This window comes from Varanus komodoensis, unplaced genomic scaffold (genome assembly GCF_004798865.1).
Source record: "Varanus komodoensis strain SLA01 unplaced genomic scaffold, ASM479886v1 scaffold25, whole genome shotgun sequence".
NCBI classification, from domain to species: domain Eukaryota; kingdom Metazoa; phylum Chordata; class Lepidosauria; order Squamata; family Varanidae; genus Varanus; species Varanus komodoensis.
In genome coordinates this window covers 9,960,685-9,973,278 of record NW_025335661.1, presented here as the reverse complement: position 1 = coordinate 9,973,278, position 12,594 = coordinate 9,960,685, and the positions used below count along the sequence as shown (strand labels likewise).

Genomic DNA, 12,594 nt, shown 5'->3' with positions numbered 1-12,594 from the left:
GGTGTCTATATGCCAACCATTCAAATACTGAAAGTATTGTTAGTTCTTCAGTCCATTGCAGTACTGGAGATGCATATTTATTCTTCCAATGTTTGATACTGAATCTTTTAACTGTCAGAAAGAGCTCAGAGAATCCATTTATATCAACAATTTTTTGATTTCCATGAAAAGGGTAAACAATTTAAAAGAACTGTTCATCAGTGAATATTAATGACTGCTCCAGTTCAAAATGTATCTGGGTAATAACCTCCCCACAAAAACAAACAACTACTGGACACTGCCAAAACATCATTTTAAAAACAACATCAGCTATGTTCCATCACCAGTGATTAGCTAAATTAAACACTCTCTTATTAAAAAGGCATTGCAGTGTCCAATAGACACAAAACAAACTTTTATTGTTGTTGAGCAAGACGCAATTTAAGATCTATAGATATGACAGGTAGAAGCCAAAGCAGCAATCCACTGATGAGTCATTTTGGGGAAGTGCTAACAGTATATCAAATTTCCAAATGTGTCCACAACTAAGTTGGGGAGCCCTAGTTCAGGGACCATAGGCTTCTATTGAGGCACTTGAATCCTAATATTTTTAACAAGAAATATTTGAGCCTAAGTTCTGTTAAGATCCATTTGTTAACATCTTGGGTGCTTATTGACAGTGTAACTATTTGCATGCCTACTTAAAAGTAAGTCCTGTTGAGATCAATGGTACTAGTCCCAGGTTAGGGCATATAGGATTGCAGCCCAATAGTGGTCTCTCTTAGGGGAATGGAGAAGCCTTGGATCCAGTGGGCGCAAAGCTGCTTCTAACCAAACCCCTTCCCAACCCAGGAATGTTTGTTTATGGGGCCTTGCACTTGCTACTCCAGAATTCAACCAGCAGGAATTCTCTGCAAAACTAGCTCACTGCTCTGGTGGAGTTCTTTCTTACCAGTGGGTGTCCACCTATGCCGCATCCTAACAAATCCCTATCAGGTGGATCCAGGGGATAAGATTGCTGCATGAGTAAAGTTTGGAACTTTCACACATATGTGTAAAAAGGCTGCGATGAAAGAAAATAATATGCAAGCAGACATACATGTAACACAAGAAGATACTTCACTCTTAAATATCAGCTTGGGGAAACCACTGTCAATTCCTGATCAGTCAAGTTGTTTTACTCATATCCTGAGAATGTTTGTACAGCTCACTTCAGCTAAAATGGCTTTCAAAACAATTAATGATGTTATAATGATATAAACAAATGCTTTGAAGCCTTTTGGGCAAATATTTTAATTCCAAGCCATAATTCAATCTGTTTTGAGGAAAGGAGGAATACAAGATATGCATAAAAAAACCTAGCCAAATAGCTTCTTTCTCCACTCTGGAAATTATGAGTGGGAAAGGGAAGCAGATGAGGGAACAGAAAAAAACCTTACAAAATAAAAAGTGCTTTACTAAGACATATTGATTGATTTCCAGTCAGATGTATCCAGCAATACTCAAAGAACTCAGCATTTTCTTTTCTAATAAGTTCAAAAGTGCTGCCTCTTAACTGACTGGGACATAATAAAGACACAAAAAATGAACTGGAATTCGAAGCACATCTGACTGTCCCTAGGAATCCTGACATGTTCCTTCAAGTCATGCTAAGCTGAGAATTGAAGGATAAAAATGAGTTTGAGCAATGGGGGGTTATTGAATGTTGGAACCCAATATAGTGCCAAATCCCCAAGTATTGGGATTCTGTCCAGAAAAAGAAATGAATAGTAAGGGGACCCTTTGTTTATAAATATCAAAGCTGCTATACATTATTAAATGCCATCAGTAGTACTACTTTCTGTCCACAGTTTTAATGTGAAGCTCCACTGCTGAGGTTTAAACTACATGCAATATTACACAATTAGCCATTGAGTTTGCATCTCCCATCCCAAGGAATACTACAAGCTTTATGAATGTTCTTCAGGCACTAGTATGGTGAGTAATTCCCATTTCAGAGTTGCACAGGAAAAGCAGTTCTTTGCTGAGTTATGTAGTCATGTCATACAATATTCTTCAAGGAAAATAAATATCATCATTGTTCCCCAAGGACAGTCTTTTTAAATATGCTGCCAGACAGAAAGCTGACAGATCATAGTGTTTAATATATTGCAATCTACATTACAGAATAGATATGAAATTTAAAAGTAACTAATTTATAATTACAGCTTGTTACATCTTCACACTTCAATCAATTTATTTACTATATTAATCAAACAAGACTGTTTCACATATTAAAATCTCTCCACTCTAATTCTCCCTGACTTGAACAAGCCTGAGTCCAAAGAACTGGGCTTATATTTGTCACTTATTTCTGTTGCCTTCTGGTGTGGCTGCTGCCCACAGTTACCATTCAGTTTGAATGCATTTTAGGGCAAAACTTCGGGGGCATTTGCTTATGTTAGTCTGTAAACTGCAGTGTACGTATGGATGGCCCTGGATTAATAATAGGTGGGTCTGAGGCTGAGACTAACCACACTGCAGGCTGCATAAACATACCTGCTCCCTTTCTTCCTATGGCAAATCTAAAGAAAGAAGCAATAACCTTCTTGTTAATTACATCCATAGTTACAGCATAGATCTAAATGATATTAGTGTCAGATATGTATATATACTTGACATATATCAAGGCCTTCTAATCTAGGGTTGCATCTCTGACAAATGACATTCATTTTAATGGGTTTACGCCAAAAAGGACTTATGTTAGACACAACCCTTAGACTGCACCATTGATCAACATACAAAAAATTATACATATGATAGCATGTATAAATGCTATCATATGTTTAAGGAAACACAATGAATGTTTGCTTCCGAGCCTTTTAAAAGGGGATTAGTTTCAAAGCAAATAAATATAGCTGAAAGCATCACTTATATTTCAAATTCAAAAGGTTTGCTGTACATTGAAACAGTGGAAGCTAACTTTACAACATTAGTGTTTTAAGCCCAGTAATGTCCACTCCAGCTTTCCCCAACCTAGTGACCTAGAGATAGATTGGACAACAGCCTCCATCATCCTGAACCAGTAATGGTGGGAACTGTAATTTAAAGGGTGCCCAGATGTAGAGAGCCAATCAACAATGAGCGGTTGAATCTAGGACCTTGTGCATACAGAGCATGTTGTAAAATGGGAATCGGAGGTCCATATACAGTATATTACCACTTTTAATGTTTGGGTGAACTATTTCAATGGGGTGAATTTGAATTTGCAAATTACATCAAAATACTAAGTAGATTTAGATGTGGCTTTGATGACACCATAGATAATAACTCTGTATCAACAGCAAGTTATTTAATGAAAGAAAGAAAGAAAGAAAGAAAGAAAGAAAGAAAGAAAGAAAGAAAGAAATTTATTTATTTACAAGGAGTACCCCCTTTTGTTAAAAGAAAAAAAGCTGCTGAATATATTCACAAGACTGAAAAGATTTGTCTCATTTGAGTGGAAATCAAACTGATGTTTCTAATTATTCCCTATTTTACTTTTTAAAAGTGAAAATAAATCATAATCTTGATAATCTTGGATTGATTAATCTTCAATAGAATTTAGACTAGATTTATCACTTCAGGAGAAAAAATCTGAAAATTCATCCAATTGATCTGTTTGGTTCCAACTCTAAAACATTTTTGTTTGTTAGATCATTTTTCAATATATATATTTCAAAATAGGCAGATATATACCTTTTCAACCCAGCTGTTTCACATTTGAAGGCTATAACAGTGAACCATTCTGGAGCAAGAATAGAAACTGAAAAGGTTTAGAAAATGGTTTTTCCGAACTACCCATCTTCTGAAGTACTGACATTTTGAAGAGAAAGCTGCAGGGGAGAAGTACTCACGATTAATTTTAAAAATATAATAATTGGGACAAGACAATATCAGAGTAACCCTACAGGGACTGTCTGAAAAAAATAAAATAAAACTAGGTCAGTACAGATAGTCAAATAAATAGGAATTCTACACTAAAGCAACATGCAGTAGTACAAGGACATTAATCCCTCTGGAAAAATGAGTGCATGCTTATGGAAGCTCTAGTGCAGCTAGAGAGATTTTGTAGCTTGAAACCAAAACCAAAAAATAAAGTCAAAGTGGCATGTTTGTTTAGCTAATACTGGTGACATGTCATTTGCAACAGATGAGTAATTCAATGAAAAATGTTAGTATATCCAGGACTTCCCAAACCTTGTGAAGGATGTCGGGAGTTATAATCTGGAGAGCACTAGGTGGGGAAATCTGGCTTTAACTTGATATAGAGATGTGTGTTTATCTTGTCCTTCAAAGGCCACCATCCTTTAATCTGCCTTCATATTTGCATTGCAACCAGGTGTCTGTCATCAGTATGCATGCATCCACCAAAAAAAACTTGGATGCAGGAGCCAGGAAGCTGCCACTGACTGGGTTCCCTGGGATGCATTGACTGCATATTTAAAGATATGCATCCAGGGCTTCTGCCAAGGCTAGGCAAGGCTGTGCACCTGCTGAGGATGGACTTGCTCTTCCTCTTCACCATTTCAACCCTCTCGCTCTGGGCCAGCCAATGCTAGTAGTCAGATGGAAGAACAATTGAAGCCACTATCTACTTGCCCAACCAAACAAGTGGTAGCAAAAAGGATGAGAAGCAACATGAGCTGGTAACAATGGCATAAGAAAGAGGACTTACTGAGGGCAATAGGCACTGAAGGTATTGTGACTAAGGACTCTCAAGCACCTTGAGCTTACATTGAATACATTTGCCTTCTGCATTTGATGCATTCACCACAGCAATAACTGAAATTTCAACTTCAAGTGTTAGGGTTGTCAACATCTAGCCGCTTTAGAAGTGAGAAGTCCATCTCTCCCCTATTTGTTGTGAAGAAGACATACAAGAGTTGGCTCTCTCCTACCACATTCAAGAAAGGCAAGGATCATATGTACTAGATTTCAATAGTGGGTCAGTGCTGTGAAACTCCTCCCACCATTCTTTGCCTGCATTTATTCGAGGAAGAGCTTTTTTTTCCCCCTTTAGCTTCTGTCTTCAAGCTTTTGGCTCCAAATATATCAGTGCCTATTAACCTTTCGTACCTTCTTCTTGACCCATGTCTCACTATCTTTATTTCCTTCTGCCTTGTTCTTTTAAAATCATTCTCTCTGCCTGTTTCATCTCTGGTATCATCTCTTCCATCTTCTAGGCCAGGGGTCGGCAACCCAAGGCTCCGGAGCTGCACATGGCTCTTGAATCCCTCTGCTGTGGCTCCATTGCTCAAAACTTGCGCCAGCACAGCGACTGAGACTCCGAGTTACAAAATACCAATAGGTGATGATGAGGCATCCACTCAGGAACGCTGCCCTAGCAGGGGAAGTAAATTGTGACATTGCAGGGAAAGAGTGGAACAAGCTTCCTGCAGGCTCTCATGTTACACGAAAGGCTGCTGAAAAGATTCTTTGTCCAAATGTAATCTTCTTCCTCTGAATGATAAAAGCTGCGCTTGGGACCTGTCACAATTCACATCACTTGACTATTTATCTGCTAATCAGTCACTAAACACAGTTATATCTATGACTTTCCCCAGTAGGCCAACCATGGATAAATCGAAGAAAAGTTTCTGAAGAAAACCAAACCTTTAATGGTATATGGGTAGATTCATTTGCTTTTACTGCTGATGAACTTATGGGGTTTGCTGTTTAATGCATGCAGCCCTTTAGCACTGACTCTTCAGGAAGCTGTTCTCCTATTCAAAATATATGGAAGGAGTCCTACTAGTTTATAATGTAAGATTAAAAATAACAGTTTTTTAGTGACTGAACAAGAGCTGCAGCTAAATCAAAATGAAGATATACATAGCATTAAGGTAAAAAATGATATATGCAGTGTTATCTTCATTTTACATGTCAAAAGGGTTTTGCGGCTTCCGGTGTTTTCTTTTGTGTGGGAAATGGGTCCAAATGGCTCTTTGAATGTTAAAGGTTGCCGACCCCTGTTCTAGGCCATGGCCCAGACAGGGAAGCACATGACTCCTGAGCATGCATGTGAAAAGAAAGCACAGCATGTCTGAATGTTCAGAAGCATTGTGCTGCTACAACAAGTGTTACAGAGCACAGTTACTGCACAAGGCTGGGGGGTGGGGAAGCTGGTTTAATCTAATCCTATTGATTTCTTGCCAAAGTGCACCGCCATCTTGGATGATATCCATGCATTTCTAATGCAGACCATCAGATGGCAGACCACCCAAGAAAATGCAGTGTTAGCTCTGTATTGGCAAACTACTGTAAGGGATGATTTTTCTAACCAATCTGTAAAACTTTCCACAATCTCTGACAATTGTATTGTTGGATCTTTTGGCCTAAGTTCCCCTCATGAGGCTGGGCTTTCCTCTGGGTTTCTTTCATTCGTTCTTCAGGAGCACTTTCTGCAAAAAAATTAATCCAGTTACTGCAACAAAATAGGGACAGTCATTCCCATAAACAAAGCAGACACACTGAGTCTTCTTCGGATGTGCCCTCCTCTCTCCTTTCTCGAAAAAGGTGTTAAATCTAAACTATGAGAGGGAGCAGCCCTAGGGTCCCCTGGGAGCATCCAAGACCTAAGCTAGTTCTGATTCCCCAGTCCAAGGTAATATAAAGTCCTCTGGTTTCAAAGCAAGGAATTGGGATCTATTCAAAGAATTGTGTTGACTGCCTTCCAAGGTCAGGAAAGAAAGGGGGAGCATTTCAGTGAGTGGGGGTGGAGTTTTTGGATATGAACTAACTTCTCCAACCTGCTTTCCTGAAATGCCACAGTTAACCAGGCCAAAAACGTCCATCAAGCAAAAACTGCATGGCGGACAAAGGGGGTGAAGATCACTTCCTCTGCTCCTCCATTCCTGCATAGGATGGCCATAAGCCTCCAAGGTTAGAGGCTTATGATCACTGAGAGTGCAACCCATAGGAGAGAAGGTTAAAGTTAAGCCAACTTTCCCTCACTCTTCTGAGGATCCAGGTGCAGGCTCCCATTTTTGCTCCCTTCTGAAGGGTTATCAGTTCATTGCAGAACATTGCCACTATAAATAAATAATGCCCACCCCTAATGATGAGGAAAGAGGGTACCTAGTAAATAGCCTGCAAGTTGGTTTAGATAATTCAAACAGTTTAATAACCACGAATTTTGCCTCTGCCAAAAATCATGTTAGCTTTAGGCACAGAGCAATGGTGGAAACTGTTCTGGCCCGAGGGGCAGATTCCTTCCCAGAACACACCACAGGAGCTGGCTGAAGGGGTGGAGTCTTCCTCCTGAATCTGTAGATTCCCCAATCCTGGTCTTCAACCTGCTGCCAAGAACTGAGAGCCAACATCTCACAGTATGCCAAATCTGGGGTACAACTGTGTACCCCAAATTTACAATGTGCAAAGGAGTTACCTTCCCAACTTCTGACAACTTAAATAAATCAGATGTTTGCTTCCATCCAGAGGAGGGGAAAGTCACTAATATTGGCCTAAGACTCTATTGCCTCTCATGGCAAGTCAGTTTGAAAGTATGTTGCAGCCTTGGCCCCAAGGGCCTTTTTCTCCCAGTCTGCCTTCCCCAGGACTTCTCCGTAGTAGACAGATGTTATTCAAGATAAAAATCTGCATCAAACTACAACGCATACTGCCTTAGTAAAATGGGCAAAAGTTCCTGCCTTTATTGCCAACATCAGTGACAATTCTGTCTGCCCTGGTTGTGGCAAGAGTGGCCACCAATTAGCAGGAGATTTATTAGGCTCTGATATTGGAAGGTGGATGCAACATCCTCTTCTAATTTGGCGCAATCCTGTTTAAGGGCACTCAGCCGTTTGAAGAACAGAGATCGAAGGATGTTGTAGAACCATAAAAGGTCGTAATTTCTTCAAGCCCACTTAGATCAAAAGCAAATTCCTGCTAAAATGCAATAGCCCTATCTACCCTAGACCTTGTCCTTCCCAGGAATCCAGGGGAAGCCAAGAGCAATTCTGACACCATGGGTGTTCAAAACTATTAAAAAGTGCTGTTTTATGAACAGTTCTCAGATGGGATTGGAACAGAGAAGATGCTACTGCATGGATAAACCAGTAGTAGTGAGGACTGCACTAGCATTTAAACATTTAAAGAAAGCATGTGAACAAGATAAAGACTTGAGCTTGAGACACAGCAGGCTGGTTCATACGTTAAGGTCATGACTTTGATGGGAAAGCTCAACTTAACTGCAAACTTGCTGAAGCTCAGCAGATATGGGACTACTAAATACCTAGATAAACCATAAATTGCCATTTTGTCAGAATTAGTGAGCTACACCTGACAAACCAGAATTATATCTTGGGATGCAATCCTAGCATACAAGGTAAGCACAAACCAGTTTGGCAGTTTAGCCACTAATACAGGAAATTTAGAAACATAATGGGGAAAGGGGGTCAAAGGAAGTAATGTTTGATACTACAGCGAAATTGGTACTTCATATGTATTAACTCCACTTGCCATCACGTCTTCAAGGTTTTCTCTCCTTCAAGCCATACACAGCTTTGAAAACAAAAAGGTTTCCCAAAGGTCCTGGTTTCTCAGAGCTTTACACCTAGCACTTATTACCTATATTAAAAAGGCCATTATCCTTTTTACCATCTTAACAAAGGCAAGCTACCTTTATTAAGACAAACAGTATCAAAGGAAATTTTTTAGAAGGAATCATAATGACTATCCAAGATTAAGAGATAGCTTTCATTAACAATGAGCTTTCATGAAATTAGAAATTGGAGAGAAAAAGAGAGGAATGCAAGCCAAATAATGCTTATGATAAGCTGCCAAGAGTGAACACAAAAATAAAGCAAATTGATTTGGCCTCCATCATGCTATGGTAAGGCCTATCATTTTCAGTTTGCAACTTGATTAGCTATTATCATTAAAGTCACTACTCACTAATATTCAGATAATTTTTCATGTGTATATTTTAAGTTTTTTCAGCGCTTAAAATATAATTTGAAAAATGAAAATTATATCTAAGTATGCACAACTCTTTATTTCTATTTTAGTTTTACTCCTCAGTGTTCATATTAACCTATGTATACCTCCTGCATATTCAATAATTCCTTCCAGAATACTAGAATAAGGTTTGCATTTCTTCAGCCCTGTATTTGAGCAATTATCCTACACACTCAATCACACATACATTTAATCAATACATAAAAATGGGAGATCCTGAGATGAAAAGCCTCAGTTTAAAGAGATTGTCCTATTGATACTGTGCCAATATATACCAACACTTGCAAAACATAAGCAGAGCTTGCTAGGACAATAGAAAACAATGGCAATTTGCTGCCAAAGTTTAGCATAAATAGCTAGTTCTTCAATTGCCCTATGAAGCACTAAAAATGTTGTATCATGTTTATGCTAGTGCAATGCCATTAGCTCTAAGGCACAATTAGATATTACCCATTATCCCATTTCTGGCCAAGAAACTCACTGGTCAAACTTGGGTCAATCACTATCTCCCAGTCTAATACACCTCAGAGGATTGTTATATATTTTATAGGATTTTGCAACAATCCTAGCTTACAAGGGCTATAAAAATAGGAACACCAAGAGAACTATGCATGCTGCATTAATCTCCCTAGAAGAAAGATAGGATATAAATGTACTCACATAAATGGCAATTTCTCAAAGGAGAGTCCAGTTGGAGTGTCTCCTATCCCTTGCCCAGTGGCTACTACTATCAATTCACCTTGTAGGAGCACAGAAGAGAAGCCCAGGCTAGGTTGCTCATAACCATCAATCTAAAGAATAAGGATCAGCCTGAGTAAGTTCTCTTGCTTCATATCTTTTAACATTTAGAATTGTACTTTACCATGGAAGAAAAGCTGTATCTGAATGGAGAAAATAAAATTAAAGAACTTGGAATTGCACCCAATGTTAGTCTTAACTTCAGTCTAAGTAGAGCTAGCATTAGATACAACATTAGGGCTGTAATTTTTACCTAAGTCATTGGTTATATTAACCAACTAACATACTTTAACAGACTAATAAGATCAGTAGGAAGATCAGCAGAACTTCTATGAACAATGGGGTAGTGCTTCAGACAAAAGATGTTCAAATCCCAGCAAAAGCTTGTGTATTTTATTTATTTTTTCCTATCACTGTCTTGTGATGTGTACAAATTTGAAGTCTCATTAATACATCTTAGAAATCCAATCTTGAGCAAAACAGAGTCCCTAGCTCTCTATAAACATAATTACAGTTAAAAATAACAATTCACCAGAGTCCAGGTCCCTTTAAACTTTGCATTTTTATTATAATCCACCCACTCCTCCAGGAAACAAACAGTGAACCTTTGTGATTTTTCTTTCATGGAAAAAAGTTAAGTGGCCCAGAGGAGGTGTTATGTTATATCAATGCCAAAAAAGAAAAGCAGGTTCAAAACAAAAGGGCATTCAAAATTAGGAGAGGAGGAGGGGGGAGAATACAAGCATATTAGAAAAAGATACAAGTTAAAAAATCTAATTTCTGCTACTCTTATTCAACAATTTTCACAGCCAAAGGATGAATTCAGTACAAAATGCATTTACAAGGTCACCTTCCTGAATAAAACCAACTTTATAAAGTCAATTCATGTGTTCTTTAGTTATGATCATTCTTACAGTATTTGTTGGGAATGAAATTGTAGCTTCCATTTTCTTTTCATTGCTTTCATGAAAAGTAATTCACACACTTAATACTGTGGCCTCAATACCTAAGTTGCGAACTGGGATATTTTCACATTCAATGGTGAACTGTATACCGTGCAATATTTTTTATATATATTCAAATGCGAACATTGAGTTTGACATCTGAGAGGCAGGAAGAAATAGCTGTATGTGTACAGCATTTCTACTATAAACCAGCCTTTCCATTTCCAGATATATGCATTAAAACTGCCCCTTTTTAAAAAATTCCAATTTAAAATCAAATCTAATAATTAATGCAATGTTGTTGTTATGTATGGGGCAAAAGGAAGGGTGAGCCAACAAAAGAAGCCACAGAAGAAAAGTATAAGTTTTGGGTTTGGGCTCCAAATATCCACAGCCTATTCCCCCTTCTTTACTGTGAATATGTTGCTCAAACATCTAGCACCACAAAGATAGCGAGAAGCTACATGAATGATAATGTATCCCCAGCAAAATCATCACCAACTGAGTTAGGCGGTATGGAAAAAGTAGTCCTGATTTCTCTGGAAAGAACCATCATGTATTTAATTGTGCCTGCCAGACTCTATTAAGTTAGAAGGTAAGACTGACAGAGACTAAGGCTTCTTAGCATGCCTGTGGGCTAGAACTGGAAAGTATAGCCCCAAACAAACATTTAAGCACATAATCTATGCAAAGAGTGTACACTGTTCCTGCATGAAGTAAAATGTATTGCGAAATGACAATAATTATGCAATAGATCCAACATACCTGGAGGAGCTCTCTGACTACTATATGAAAGTAACCTGTTAAAGACTTTCGTGCTCAGCTCTGTGCCCTGAGAAACTATGGCATGGATAAGGAGGGGAGAATAAGTGTCAGTGGGGCAAGAAGACACACTTTTTACTTTTTCTTTTCAGATTTTATTTGAAATCTAATTCAAGTTGTCAAAGCTACAAAAAAGGGGGATGAGGGAAACAACTGTGGTTTCACTTTTTTCCTAACTCACAACGTTCTAAAACAAAATATCACTACTGCCAGCAGATCAGTTACACACATTTCAGATGAAGTTTCTAAACACAAAATCTCATCTTGGGAAGTAGCCACAATGAAGGTATTTTGTACAATATAAAACAATGACAGATTCACCGATGCAGTTACTCATAAGTATACACGTGCATTCACAAAAAAAAATAGGAATGCTTTTTTTGTTTTGTTTTGTTTTTTAAACGGACTGTTCAGGCACAAAAACAAAACTGCATTTCCAGTAAGTGACAGCATCATAAAAATTAACAGTTTGTCAGTGTTTGCTCTTCTTTGACTTCTTGTGGGATCTGTGTGGAGAACGAGACTGAGACCTGGATTTTTTCCCTGACTTTTTAGGTGACCTGGATCGTGACCTTCTTGATCTTTTAGGCGTCCTTGAGCCAGACGGTGACCTAAAAATAAATGGTCTAATATTAATAAACTGCTCATTTGACTTCTTTCTGCCAACCTTGATCTTACTGTTTCACAGGGAGATTTAAGGGGTAAAAACCCGCAAACAATAAAAGAATGAAAACGCATTAAATATAGATTTGCAATCAAATTATGACAATTAACCTGTGGCTGGTTAGTCAGGGAAGCTTCCTTGAATAAAAATACTTCAGCAGGCACTAAAAATACTGATGGTAGCAGGAAGAAAGTTACAGAGAAAGAGAGCCAATACACTTAAGTTTCTGTTCCCAATAGATTCCAAACAGGCCACACATCCACACAGAACCACAGGAGTGTCCACTTTTGTGTGAAGAAGCAAGCTTTGGTCCAAACCAATGTAAGTTACATTACCACTTCTCACTGATGTCTCAATCCCTTCTTAAATCAAACTTTCCAAATTAACCTCCAAAGCTCAGACTTTCAATTCCCCTTAGTGTGCAACCCCGGCTACATAAATGAATTTCATTTGTCCTAATTCATTCAT

General features: G+C 38.3%; 1 protein-coding gene across 4 annotated transcripts in view; it reads right to left on the bottom strand.

Moving 5' to 3' along the window:
* Nucleotides 1-11,534: 11,534 nt before the first annotated feature.
* The window catches only part of LOC123024670 (U2 snRNP associated SURP domain containing), a 45,478-nt gene continuing 44,418 nt past the window's right edge, over nt 11,535-12,594 (bottom strand). For all 4 annotated transcript variants that reach the window (XM_044432684.1, XM_044432682.1, XM_044432683.1 and 1 more), the window contains one exon: nt 11,535-12,073. In XM_044432684.1, coding sequence (XP_044288619.1) covers nt 11,935-12,073 — 139 coding nt within the window. In that variant the 3' untranslated portion in view covers nt 11,535-11,934. The remainder of the gene's footprint in view (nt 12,074-12,594) is intronic.